This window comes from Pempheris klunzingeri, chromosome 3 (assembly GCF_042242105.1).
Source record: "Pempheris klunzingeri isolate RE-2024b chromosome 3, fPemKlu1.hap1, whole genome shotgun sequence".
NCBI lineage: Eukaryota > Metazoa > Chordata > Actinopteri > Acropomatiformes > Pempheridae > Pempheris > Pempheris klunzingeri.
Window position 1 is genome coordinate 11,234,085 of NC_092014.1, and position 14,393 is coordinate 11,248,477.

At 38.4% G+C, this 14,393-nt stretch overlaps 1 protein-coding gene across 1 annotated transcript; it reads left to right on the forward strand.

Moving 5' to 3' along the window:
* The first annotated feature begins 2,280 nt into the window (after positions 1-2,280).
* LOC139225391 (arachidonate 12-lipoxygenase, 12R-type-like) lies at positions 2,281-10,154 on the forward strand. Its single transcript, XM_070856250.1, has 14 exons — positions 2,281-2,453; positions 3,714-3,918; positions 4,064-4,145; positions 4,649-4,771; positions 4,934-5,037; positions 5,216-5,382; positions 5,814-5,957; positions 6,825-7,028; positions 7,323-7,409; positions 7,533-7,702; positions 8,487-8,608; positions 8,745-8,845; positions 8,969-9,139; positions 9,415-10,154. Exons 1-14 carry the CDS (start codon positions 2,301-2,303, stop codon positions 9,592-9,594), a joined length of 2,013 nt encoding a protein of 670 aa, XP_070712351.1. The 5' UTR covers positions 2,281-2,300; the 3' UTR covers positions 9,595-10,154.
* The last annotated feature ends 4,239 nt before the right edge of the window (positions 10,155-14,393 follow it).

The window sequence follows — 14,393 nt, forward strand, 5'->3', positions numbered from 1 at the left end:
TATTATTCTGTGTGATCTTAGTATAGCGGTATAGTATAGTAATGTTAGTAGCAATATGTTGTGTAGACAAAATATCAAAAGTGTGATAGGGAAGAAGGCTGAAATAATGTCATTAGTCTTTATATAGTATTCTGTGTGTTAGAAATATAGGAATATAATTGAGAATTAAAATGTAAATTGGAAGGATAATCTGCGATTAGTAAATTTATTACTAGAAGATCTCCCCATGCAAGGTAGGTGTTGCGCCATGCAAATGAGGCTACACCCCCTTTGTATAAAACACTATGATAGTTTTAATTCGATGCTCTTAGCTTCTGGCTCCAAGCCTCTTGCTTTAGCCATAGTCTTTGTTTTCCTCCGTATTTGTTTTCCCTTGTGTTTTATATATTTTAATCACCCACGCGATTTTTAATGTTCTTTCCTTTTTCGTTTCTTCGTGATATTTTAACCCATATTTACCTTTTTGTTAACAAGTTTTATCAAGTTTTCTTATCAAGATTACTCCATTGTGTCCGGCTGTAATTGATCACTATGACCTCACTAAACAAAGTTTCTTACGTTTTTCTGCCCGAAACACCGTCACACAACTAAATCCATTTTTGACGTTTTTGAGACCCAGCACCCCCGTTCAAAGAACTGATAAGTTTCCTGCGATCCGCCGCAACCGTTCTCAGTGAAAGTTAAGCGAGTCTGACCAGAACTCAGTCCAGCAGCAGTAAAACCGCTGTTGAACAGTCTTAAACTGCTAGCGCCGTAGCGGACCTGAATCAAGAAACCAGCAGGTTTCGCTGCAAGCTAAACTCAAGCCCCGCTAGAGCTGAACCAGGACCGGAGCCAGGAGACCGCCAGGCTGTGCTGCCGACCACCAGATGAACCGCCGAGCCATCGGGCCGGACCCACAGCATCGCCACGTTCCACCAGCCACCGCCATCAGCCGAGCTGCCCCATCATCTGGCCGGGACGAGACGCCGGCGCAAACAGCTGATCACCAACCCGGCCCGTGGTACCGCAAACAAATTTAGACTGAGACTGTTTAATATTTAATTACTAAGGTTAAATACCTGAAGCCATTTGAGCTAACAAAGTCATAAATTAATAATTCTCCGTAAAGACGGAGTGGTGCCCCTGATAAACGAGAGCTTTTAAGTAATAACGTGTAGTGAACCTGCTACGTTCTTATGGTGCCCCGTGTGAGGCCACCTCTAAACTTCCTACATTATTATGGTGCCCCATGTGAGGCCTATATCTACTACATTATTCTGATGCCCCAGTGAGAGGGTATATATATTGCTACATTATTACTGGTGTAAATTTAGATGTTAAACTAGTGTGGATATCCATTTGCTAAAAACAACAGTAAGATGTGTTGCTGGCAATTATATTAATAGACAGCATGAGCAGTGGCCATGCATTACACTTGTTTATTTCAGTGAACTTTGTAAAGCACTATGAGACACTCTGTTGTGATATTGGGCTATACAAATAAAATTGAATTGAATTGAATTGAAATTGAATTCATGCCAGAATTTTTCTATTTTCAGTGCTCATATTTCTAACTTTAAATACTTACACCATTCTAGTTCATACTAGGGTTAACTTCCCACAGTGCAGGTTTGAGTGATCAACAGTAGCCCTCTCCCCACACACCCTACTGCCTGCAAAGTGCATAGCATCAAATGGTGTTTAGTTTTTAATTCTCAATACTAGAGGGGCGTTAACCATTGGCTGTATTTTTCTTTTTTGCAGAAGCAAGATGCAACACAACAGGCGATCTGACAAATGTTGACTCAACGGATTACATATAAGCACCGCAACAGTGACTCTGACAGATTCATCTCTGCCTGAGTGGACTGGTTCATACTCATCAACCGGCATTTGTTGATTTTTGCAAAGACTTTGTTGACCTGACTTGCAGTACTTACATTAAACATTGTCATCGTTCATTACAGTTGGAGACACATTGGATGGATTAGCTGTACTCTGAGATATTTTTTCAGTTGACCTTAAAGTTACAGTTAATGTTCTACAGATTGAATCCATCTATGTCACACCCCAAACCCTCCCAACCCTGTACTGTATAAAAGGAAAGGCAACTACTTGAGACAAGTGTTTTTTGAGGAGCGTCTGTAAGGTAAGAAGGTTTGGTAACTGAATAGTTATCATTTGGAGAAAAACATTCTAGTCTGTGTTAAGAAAAATATGCAATTGGTTGCACATTGTCCTAACTGTGATTTGGTTTCCTTCCTTCTTTTTGTTCCTTTTAATTCTCCACCAGGGTTCATCTGCTCTTCAAAGCCAAAATGGTGAAGTATGAAGTCATTGTAACCACTGCAAACCTTGCTCAGGCCACCACTACAAATAATGTGTTCATTAAGCTGGTGGGCATGGATGGGGAGAGTAATCGCACGTGGCTCACAAGCATTAAAGGGACTGCCACCTTCTACTTGGGCGCAGTAAGTCTGGATTTTCCCTATATTTCACACTTAATGTTGAAATATGCAGCAAGTTTCCTTAACTTGCATACTCCAGACAAACATTCTAACATAAATAGACCATTATGTTGCTGTGTGGAGATTAGGGCATTAACCTAAATGAGATTCTATGTTTTGTTTTTGAATTCCTTAAAAGTGAGAATGAGAAAAAAAAACATGAAAAAGAAAGAACTTAATTTGGTACAATTCAGTACTTTGAGAAATAAAATAGGTTTCTGAGATAAAAGTCTGAGTTCTTCTAATATTATTCTCAAATGTTTTTTCTCCTCTTAGTCTGACTTCTGGTTTTAGTCTATCAATTAACCAATCAACAAATTAGTTAATCTCAAAGATTTTTTCCCCTCTTAATTCTAAGGTTGATATCAAAATTAATTTACATGCAGTTATTATCCTGTTACTGTTGAAATATAAAAACTTGAATTTGAGCAGGGGTATCATGTACCTTAAAAGCTTTTGTAAATGAAATTACACATTAATACAACCAAAGTTTGACATTAATATTTGTATTTTGACCTGAATTTAAACTGTTAATGAGACAAAAGCCAATGGGCTAAGTTCATGTGATTGTATTGGTTTCTCTACGTCTTTGCCAAGTAAAGGCACTAAAATTGTGCTCTGCTCTCTGCACAGCATAATGCCAATCCTTATTTGCATAAGTACCACTTATGCATGCAATGAAATGGACTTCTCACAATATACAGTTTGCAATTTGTAACTGCGCCTACGTTTGTGCCGCCACTGGCCCTCCCCCCTCCACCCCCCCCCCAGGTATGAAGGGGCGAGCCCATCCACAGTTTTGTAAGTGATCAGAGGGACCTAAAAGTCTGATTTGACATGAATTAGGAGTCACTGAAGGCAAGGTACAATTCTGTAATATTTTCTATTTTTTGTTGGGATTCTAACTGTAGCATTGTAAACCGTGTTGAACTAGTACTAGCATGCAGCACACCAGACAACTAAACATTACAGTAATCAGTCTGGATAAAACAAAGGCATCAATTAGAATCTCTATGTCATCCAGGGACAGAAATTATCCAATTTTAACTATTTTGCATAATTAGAAAAAGGTGATCCTGGTGATTTCTACTCAAAGGAGATGATAAGAACAAATGTAATGCTGAGAGTTTGTGAGGCTGTCAAACTTAAAGAAATCACAAAGTTATTAAGAGTTATAGTTATGCATTCAAAGTGGTCGAGCTTGGCTTCTCTCCCTGTTTGCAGGAGTCAAAATTCTCTGTGTCCTGCCCCACCTCTCTTGGAAAGCTGGTGCTGGTTGAGATTGACAAAAAGCCTCTCCCACTGTTCCCGGAAGACTCCTGGTTTCCCAGCAAGGTTAAAGTGAAATCTCCTGAGGGAGACATCTACAACTTTCCCATCTACCGCTGGATCACTGACAGCGAGGTTCACCTGTTCAGAGAGGGAACAGGTTTGTGGAACAGTACTTGGCTGTTATAGTATTTTGTGCTGTTTACTTTTATCTTTTTTTTTTTTTACACTTTTACTGCACCCAAAACATAATCGAGCTGAAAAGTTGAACTTCATAATCTTATTTTATCTTATCTTTTTCTCAGCTCTGAGAATCTTGGACGACGATCATCACCTTGGCAAGTACAGTAGAGAGAAGGAGCTGAAGCAAAGAGAGCAACTTTATAGGTGAGAGTAGCAGGGACGTGTCTAGGGAGCGACCTCGCGTGAAGTAGGCCCACCCCTGAAATCTGATTAGCCATCCCAAGTGTCGCTCCATTATCCTAAACTATGACTGGCTATCTGCACAGTCAGAGGCAGGACCAACTTTGGAGAAAAAACCTGCATACTGTAGGTGTAATTTAGTCTTAAACCTGAATGGCAGCAATGTTAAATTTGTATGGTGCTAAAAATTCAAATACAAGGATGTATTATATGTATCATAACTATGACTATATTTTCCAATGTGTGTGTGTGTGTGCGTTTCATATTACTGTAGAGCACTGCTGTGTGTTTAAGCACCCAACCCCATGATGTTGTGAAGTAAAGTTATCAATACATAAACCTGTCTTGCTTTTGTGATATAAGCAGTCTTATTGTATTGCTTTTGTAAAAATATATAGTACATTATTCTGCACCATCTACACCGTGATTTAAAATGGCTGTTCACCAGTCTGTTCTATTTTTTCAAGCTGGGCTGTTTATAAAGAGGGACTAACGCACTGCATTAAAGCAGACAACCCTCTTTCTCTGCCTTGTGAGGTCCGCTTTTCCTTCACAAAGACTACAGAGTTTCTCTACACTGCATCCACTGGGTGAGCTCCTTAAATGTTAACAGACAGTAGTTTTTCAAATCCCAAACATTATGAATGTTCACAGAACCAGCCAAAGTACATACCTGGTACATTAAAATCTGTGATCATAAAACCAGGTTGTCTCCATCAAAACACTAATACTTCATCTTGTCTACTGCCTAGGCTGACAGAGCTGAAACTGAAGGGACTGTCTGGCAGCAAGCAGAATTGGACTAACATTGATTCTATTCGCAAAGTGTTCTGCAACAAAACAACAAACATATCAGGTACTGTACTGCTTTAGATAGGGTACAACTGTGGGCACAAGACACTGAAACATTGAGAAATCCTGTTATTGTGACGTAATCATAAATGACAGTGAACTGTAAATCAAGAACACGTAGATACTGATACTGTTAAGCTGAATTCAGAATAGCACACGGGTAAATTGTGCTTTCTTTCCAGACTATGTCCAGAAACACTGGAGGGACGATGCGTTTTTTGGTTACCAGTATCTAAATGGTGTCAACCCCCTGATGATCCGACGTTGCACAGCCCTGCCCAGCAACTTCCCGGTCACTGATGACATGGTGTTTCTCCGCGGTGGGAAGTGCTTAACTGAAGAAATGCAGGTATTTTTTGTGTTAAATTCTTATTTTTCTTATATTATGGTTAAATTAGTTAATCTGTTAACTTTAAACTGCTTAACTTCATCATCAGGCACATAATAACATTCTTCTGTGTGGCCAGACAGTGGACAGCAGAATAACAATAAATGAGCATGAAAAAGCATGAAAAATGTGATACAGCGTGCATTTTTTGAGGATATAACACAAAATTGAAGGTGGAAGTCAGGGTTTAATTGGATAAGAATCCTACTTAGTTAAACAAAAGTGGTATATTTGAAGTCTCCATTGTGACAATTAAAGGTCAAAGCCTGTCAGCAGTTATCTTTAGAAAAGTCTAGTATGCTGTAACATGTTGAATTTGTGACTGGCCTCTTACACTTCATTCCTCATCTTGCCAAATGTGAAATTTATAATTGGTCAGAAATTTCAAACAGGAAGGCAACATGTTCCTGTGTGACTATAAGCGTTTGGATGGACTGCAAACAAATGTCATCAATGGGAAGAAGCAATACTTGATGGCTCCTCTCGTGCTGCTCCACAAAACGCCTGATGATAAGATGATGCCGATTGCTATCCAGGTTAGACTAACCTACAAATTTATACAACACCTGAGATGAACATTAATGTGACAGGACACATCTAATATGAATGTCAGTGTAAGATAGTTTTGAGATTTACTGCTAAATGAAAAACATTAAACAGAGTTTGTTGGGCATTGGATTCATGGCCTGATTTGAAATGTTTGAACATTAAACTTTTATTTATAGCACCATCATGTGGACTACTTTAATAGATTTTATTTAGGGACTTTAATTGAATGGTCCACCTACCATATATTTTACTATATTATTTGCCGGTATATATTTCTCCTGGTAGCTGGAGTAAACCTGGCCATTGTCGGTCCATAAGGGGACTCACAGTTTATATTCAGCAACTTTCCAGCATAGTTGGTTAATAGTTATTAAGTAACAAAAAGCAGATGATAAATGCTACATTTCATGCCAGGAGCAATTGATTGAAAAATGTCCCTTTTTCCCAGTATTATCATAAATGTATAAACTGTGAATTGCAGATATTCATTATAATAGACTTGTTTCAGCCTATGGAAATTGTTTCAAGGTTGAACAGCTGAGTCAGCCGACTAAGCACGGGGTCAGTAAGACTGTATGAGATATTGTCTTTTGAATTTTTAAAATCCTCATTGCAAAATTTCCCAGACAACTTTAAAATATATTCCTTGATGAATAGGCCTGCTAAAGAGTTTGAAAGAGTTTCCAACAGCAGCTCAAAACATCCTAAAAATTGTTGTCGGTAATTAAATCAGTTAATCTGGGAAAACAGAAAAACCACTGGCTGAGGAGAAGATAGGACATTACATAATATTGCTGCACATTTTTAGTAATTATGTTCAGTGAATCAATCATCAATATTTTTTTCCCCTGCAGCTGAAGCAGACTCCAGCAGACGACAATCCCATCTTTTGTCCTACTGATTCTGAGTACGACTGGTTGATGGCCAAGATTTTTGTGAGAAGCGCGGAATTCAACGAGCATCAACTAAATGTTCACCTGCTGCGCACTCATCTGCTGGCTGAAGTGTTTGCAGTGTCACTGCTGCGCAACCTGCCCATGGTCCATCCTCTGTACAAGGTAACTGCAAGGCAGAACACTGAACTTAGACTTAATTTAGACTTAAAAGAGTGATGCAAAATGTATTGACATGATACACAGCAATATTCGGAAATGTGAAGAATCTTTGGTCATTGGACATCATTTATTAGGGGGAGTAATGAGGGGGTAGTGACACCATGAGTATTAAAGAACTATCCATAACGTTTTATTGTGTATACTGTATATTTGCTGCTAAATGGTCTTAAAAGCGTCAAGATTTCTGATTTGTCAACAAGTATTGGTGTTATTAACAGCATCTCCCCTTTCCCTCAGCTCCTCATACCTAACACTCGCTACACTCTGCAGATCAACTACTTGGCTCGACTTCTTCTAATTGCTGACAAAGGAGTTTTCACACAGGTACAAAAAGACCAACTCACTTAGCAGACAGTAAACAGTAAAGTACAAAATTTCCTTTTTTTCCAATAGCATGCACAGTATTTGTCTTTAATTCTATCCCTCACATATCTGCCTGTTCCATAGTTTGCATCTTCTGGTGGAGAGGGTATGATCACAATTCTGAAGAGATCCCTGTCCGCAGCGACCTACAGCTCCCTCTGCATACCAGACGACATTGCTGAGCGTGGACTGGAGGCTGTGCCGAACTTCTACTACAGGGATGATGGACTCAAGCTCTGGGATATCATCCACAGGTATTATAGGCACTGACAATGTAATAATACAATAATTCTAGCTTAAACCGGCACCTTTCTAACATTTATTGCCATATTTTCAGTCTAAGTGATTGTGTTTTGTATGAGCAAGAGAAAACAGAGAGCAAAACAATTCAACGACAAAAAAATACAACAACTTATAATAATGGTAGGGTCTTGGTTTGCTTAATTTCTGTCCCCTGTATCAGAAACATCTGGTGCCAGGAAGTTTTCATAGTGCCCAGGTGTTCAAGAAATGGTGTGCTTTTTGGTAAACACTCACGAGTGAACTGTGCCAAGGTCTCTAGGCTGTTGTCAAATGTAGTAGGTAGGCAGCTCTGCAGGGACAGGCAACACTACCTTCATCAAATGGTGTTTGGAATGTCTAAGTGATAAGCAGCACAATAACCGAAGTCCCTTCACAAAATGGAAAGAACTCAAAGAGACAACAGACACAATGCTTTATTTTTTAGTATGTTTAATAGTACTATAACCCCAGCCCCAACAAGGAATAGAATAACTCTATGTTGGGGTCATAGGGGTTGTTAACAAGGCTTCTTGCATACCTCATGTTATCATTATCCCTCACATTTTCTGTGTGTTGCTATGTTTGCTATGAGTCCTTGAACAATGTCAAAATAATCATACAGGACTGCAGAAAGAGCGAGACAAACTGTGTGATGTCCCTGAAAGGGCTGCAAAATAGTGATATCAAACCTGATGAGAATTTCTCAGTGTAATGTTTTAAATTACCCGATTTTAGTAATTGGTACTTTTCTTAAAGGTTTGTGACGGGAGTGCTTGGCTACTACTACAAGAGAGACGCTGAGGTTTGCCAAGACTCTGAACTGCAGAAGTGGATTCAAGACATTTTTGAACACGGATTTCTCTCCCAAACATGCACAGGTGAGGCTAGCTGATATGTTATTATTCAGAATGTCCTTGTTTTACATTACCATTATTCTGCATAATTCAGTTATTAGATAGAATGTTTCTTTCTGATCTCAATACATCAATTCTTGCTGTTTTCATGAATTTTCAGGAATTCCTCAAAGTTTCAGCACTGTGGCTGAGTTGATCAAGTTTGTCACCATGGTGATTTTCACTTGCTCAGGCCAGCACTCAGCTGTGAACTCTGGACAGGTACATCACTATAACCTAGTATAAAAGCTTGGCAAATGATCAAAACATTTTATTATCTGGTTTTGTTATGTTGTGCTTTTTATTAATATTTTTAATCTTTGTCAATCACTTCACTAATTACAGTATGACTATGGTGGCTGGATGCCCAACACTCCTATATCCTTGCAACTTCCTCCACCAACCACAAAAGGGACAGCAAGCGAGGCCACGATGCTGCGGACATTCCCTGACGTCAACACGACAGTACAGGGAATGTCCACCATGTGGCTACTAAGCAAGCAGTCCTCTGACTTTGTAAGTGCCAAAGACTTTTTGAGAAATTACATTTACCAATCAAATCTTTGGAGTATTTGATCACTGCTAGCAGTTTCAGTGAAATAAGATAACATATTTTACACATAACTCCTGATTATGTGTTACTGTACATATGTCAACATACGTTCGTCTTGGAACTGATGTTGATACTTATGAAATTGCCACTTTATTGAAATTTTATGTCAGAAAAGGAACGAACAGTAACGCTCATGTCTTGTTCTTCATCTTTTTAACACAATGTTGTGTTTTGTCAGGTCCCTATCGGCCGGTACCCACAGGAGCATTTCTCTGAGGAGGTTCCCTGCAAGCTGATAAAGGATTTTCAAGGAGAACTTCACATTTTAAGCACGGTGATCAAAACTAGAAACAAGAGTTTGGAAGTCCCATACACATACATGGATCCAGCGCTGGTGGAAAATAGTGTGGCCATTTGAATATTACAGTGTGACCTTCTTCTTGAGTCATACGATGTATAGTTTGCTGATTAAGCATCTATTTCCTCCAACAGGGTTGGTGTCCTTTTGAGGAAATCCTAATTAACATAATTAAGTCTTTCAGCTATCCAGTCATGACTTTTCATATTGTCCTTACACTGTGATTGTCTAAAGCTCATTTTTAACCTTACCATGATCATAAATTTCAAACATTCGTATGTCATACATTTAGCTTCAACTTGGTCAGCTTGGTATAAATTTCTCATTTCACCTTCCCTTAGAATTAACAATTTTGACAAGATTCTGATATAGCTGTCATTTATGTAATTACACCAGCACTATCTTGCAATGATACTATAACATTGAAAAATATAAAACCCTGTGGTGTGCTTTGGAAAATGGTTACCAGCAATGTAAAAAAAAATGCAGTTAGTTGTATACTGACTAAAAGCTGTAAACACACTGGTATGGCCTGTTAAGTCATTTGTATGTAGTACTATTGTAAGTAGACAGACACCTCATCTTTCTTTTTTCTTATCAAGTTGAGTTTTGCTGGAAACATAAACTGTATAAAAGAAGTGGACATAGCACTGTGACATCACCCATTGATTTGTGGACTATAGTTTTGAAGCCTTGAGTCACCATCTTTGTTTTTTGGAGCCAGAAGTGACACTTGATTTTTTTCCATGCCTTTGATTGGTTAGGTTTAGGCACAATCCACCTCTGAGTGGTTAGTTACAAGGTAGCCCAGCCCTAAAGCCTGCATCTATTTTACTTGAAATAGGACCATAAATTACAAAATAAACATGCTGTATTGAAGAAAACTTAAAACTAGTAATTGAGACCATGAACTGTCTTGGAAAATGTTAACTGAGGAAATTAAATGAGAGAGAAGTAAAGAGTTCAAAGACTTTCAACAATTGGACTTCTGTTTGGAGCCAATGGAATCGCCCCCTGCTGGCCATTCAAGGAAATGCAGGTTATAGGCACTTCTGCAATGGCTTCACTTTTCAAACCCAAAATCGACATCTTTTTCTTTTATATACTCTATTGTGTTAAATTCAATTCAATTCAATTCAATTCAATTCAATTCAATTCAATTCAATTCAATTCAATTCAATTCAATAACTTTATTTGAATGAATAAACAAAACAGCCAATGTGACCATTCCTCTGCCAAGTCCTCATTTAACCTCAAAGTTTTCCTCATTTTGTAGTCAGGTTTTGGAACTTCCAAAGGGAAGAAGCTCGAGAGCATTGTAACAGGTCCACAGACAACCCATAGTCAATACATGGGCAAAGTATTCAACCAATCAGCTGCTGCAACCATGGCCAGCAATCCAGCACAGGAATCTAAGCTCTTGTATACATCTGCAGTGAGATTTTCCCATTCCTACCCACAGCTTGAGCCTATGCACAAACCTGTTGATCATTTGCCCTTTTAACCTCGACTCTGTAAATGAACTCTCAGACTTCCACAGCAATGAATCTTCCATCACAGACTTCTTTAAGTTCCTCCAAGTGGTCTCTTTCACCTTCTAACTTTATCCCCAATCCATTTCCACATCTGCCCTCTTTGAGAAAATCCAGTAGTCACCTGCTCTGACAGCTTCTCTGCTGAATCAGCATTACCAGCCCCATTAGGAAGACCAAGTAAATTGGCAAAGTAAACTTACTTGACAATGCCCGACAAAGAGCTCTGTTAGACCGAAACCTTGCTCTCTTAAATCAGTTCTACTGAGAGTAATTAGTACAATGTGCAGATTCATTAACTTCAGCATTCTTAGGGGAAAAAAACGCTTTTTTCAGACAACAATGATTGATCGATGGTCTACTAACTCACTCAATCTGTGATTAATAGGGTAGATTAAGCTGCTGATTTTTTACATGATCAAAACCTTAACATTTACAATGGGAGTTGAGTTGGTAGCTAAGTCTGATAGGCTGCTCTTGAATAACTGCAGTAAACAGGCAAGAAAAAAGTACATTGTGGCACTTCTAATAATGAGATTACATTGAAAGGATCATGCAGTTGACCCAGTTGCGATTTATTAAATCTCTACTCTTTGGCTATTCAACAAATTGAGGTTTGAAGGTAACCCATGCCAGTCTTTGTTTGCTCTGTTCTTAGGCATGATGAAGGACATCACTGCCGTTTAATTTATATTCGCCTCATATCTAGCTTCATTATGTATCCCCTCTCATGACATCCATTAATACTCTATTAGTGCTGATACATTCACAGATTTCATAGTACAAACGGAACAGTGCCTGGGAAGGTGTTTCACCTTTATTCAGCCAGCGGCTTTGCTCTTTATTCTATATGAACTGAAAAGATGTTTGATATTTCATTCTCTTATGTTCTCTGCCACTTTCTGGGAGTGTGTTTTTGAGAAAAGAGAGAGCTTCGTTTCAAGAGAAAATTGGGAACCCACATAGAGGACACACATACACAAACAAAAAAATGCAGCCAAATACACATTAGCTATTGCCTCTGCCCTCTGGATTTCTGCTGTGGTGGTTTATCTTAATAAAGGGACTATTTGCTTGTCCTTTTTGCCCCAAAAAAGCAGTCCTAAGGGAAAATGATTTTTCAAGGCATTTCATCACAGGTCAGTGACGACTTTGGAGAATCATCTGTTTGGAGACTGATCTCATATTGAAAGTGCCCACCTTATTTGAGCAAACAAAGATTCAACAAAAATTTGATTCATTCTCTGTGTTTGCTGTGCGTGTGGATGCGAGTTATAGAGAAAGAGAGAGAGAGACATCCTTTCACAGGCCATCAAACTATTTCCTCTTGGTCAGCAGACAGCATGAATTTGCACTATAAAGTTCACCAAGACTGAACATGTGAAAACTTTATTCAGGTCTAATTCACTGCTGCAAGTACATCCCGTGACTTAAACATTTCCGTGTATGTGATAATCCATAATGATATATCCTGAAATCACCTACTACAGAAAGTATGGAAAAAACATAGAGTCTGTGTTTAAATCAAAGTAGTCAGTTTGAGTCAGTTAGGTTAAAGCAAGAGTTGGTGATGTAGTGTGAAAGATATGGATTGTGTTTGCTTTCAGTTTCATACTCCTGCATAAGCATGGTTGAATTAATGACAACATGTCATGAATCAAGTATTAAATAAACCTTTAATTAACCTTACCTTTATTTAAACTTGAGAAAAATTATTGAGGGCGAACCCTCATTTACAATGATGCCATTGAGTTCTACAAAGATATGAAATACTAATAAGAAAAAATACAAGATAAAAGAAAACAACCAGTTAATGAATGATACAAGATACATAAAACAAATCAATTACAACAAGCATGTAAGTACATGTAATGTTAATTAAAGTGGATAGTGATCATAGACTTTAATTGTCCAAGGGCTACTGAAGCGGGAATTTTTAGGATGCTCTGCAAGGAGTTCCAGGTGATCAAAGCATAAAAATAAAAAGCAGATCTTGCAAACTCAGTATGAAGTCTAGGGACTTGCAGTGAAAGCCAGTTATTAGATTGAGTTTGATGTAGTCCAAAGGACCAATCAAGCATAGGTGTGATATAAGATGGCAGCCACCCAGTAACGTTCTTGCAGATAAATGAATACATGTGCTTATCATGTCCCTCAGACAGACACAGTGACCCAGATTTTCCATACAGGATTCAGTTGATTCAATTTTGATGTCAGTTAATTTGGACCACAGCTGAACCTGATGTTGCACGGCTTTTTCAATTGAAGTATCTATTGATTGCAACTTGGTTTGGATATGGATAAGCTCAGTGGTCAACACCATTACGCTGAACACGTCACGTTCATCTTTGGTGGCAAAGACACTGGGCTGGGTTGCCGTTAAACCGATGAATACGGTGCTCCAGAGTTTTCATTCTCAACTGAAAACTGCAAGAGAAAACAAGTGTAACAAGCTTCAGGGTTAATGGTTAAAAGTGAACTGCAGCGTGTCACTTCTCAGTCCGTCGTCTTGCACAATGTCTGAACAGGACTTTCATTCATTAAATCAAAGCATGTGTCCTTCTGCCTCTTAGCTGTCTCCAGAGTAGAAGTGGCTTGCACTCCAATATGCTGTTTTCTTTCTTCCTTCTATTTAGAAAATGGTAGGTGCTGTGGAAACGGCTTCATTTTTCACATTTATTTTCTTCAAATTAATTCCGATACCTGATCCTTCAATCTTTTAATTTGCATAAAATTTAACGAGGTCTTCTGTTGCATATGTATATGCTGACTTGGAGAAAAAAATAGGAGCAGTCAGCCTCTAATGGTGAAATAATAAATTATTCTCACAAAAGAAATCTTAAATCTCAAAGTTGACTAATATTTTAATATCAAATTGTGCTGGATAAAGAAAAGTGCCCTGGAAAAAGAAAAGAAACTGATTAGAGACAAAAGTTGTGAACTCACTTACAGGGATTCAGCAGCAATTGGAAACTGGTGCCATATAAATCACCATGATAAATCAAGCACAGTTATTCCCTAATACTGACATAAATAAGAAGAATATTGTGAGTTGATACTTTGATCTTTTTACCCAGCCCCAGCATAAAGAAAGTAGATTGAAGTTCTGGAGCATCATTATATCAAAGGCATCATTTTGAGTTTTCACTCTATATAAATACAGTTTTATTTGTTCATCAGAAGAAGTTTTTGAGGAAACTTGGATTGTATTACTGGCTTACTGGACCTCTTCTTTCTCGTCTTGTTTCCCCATCCTTTATGGTATCACCTGTAAATCCCCTTGTGTTCTTATTTTGTATGCGAGCCTTCATACAAACAGCACAATGC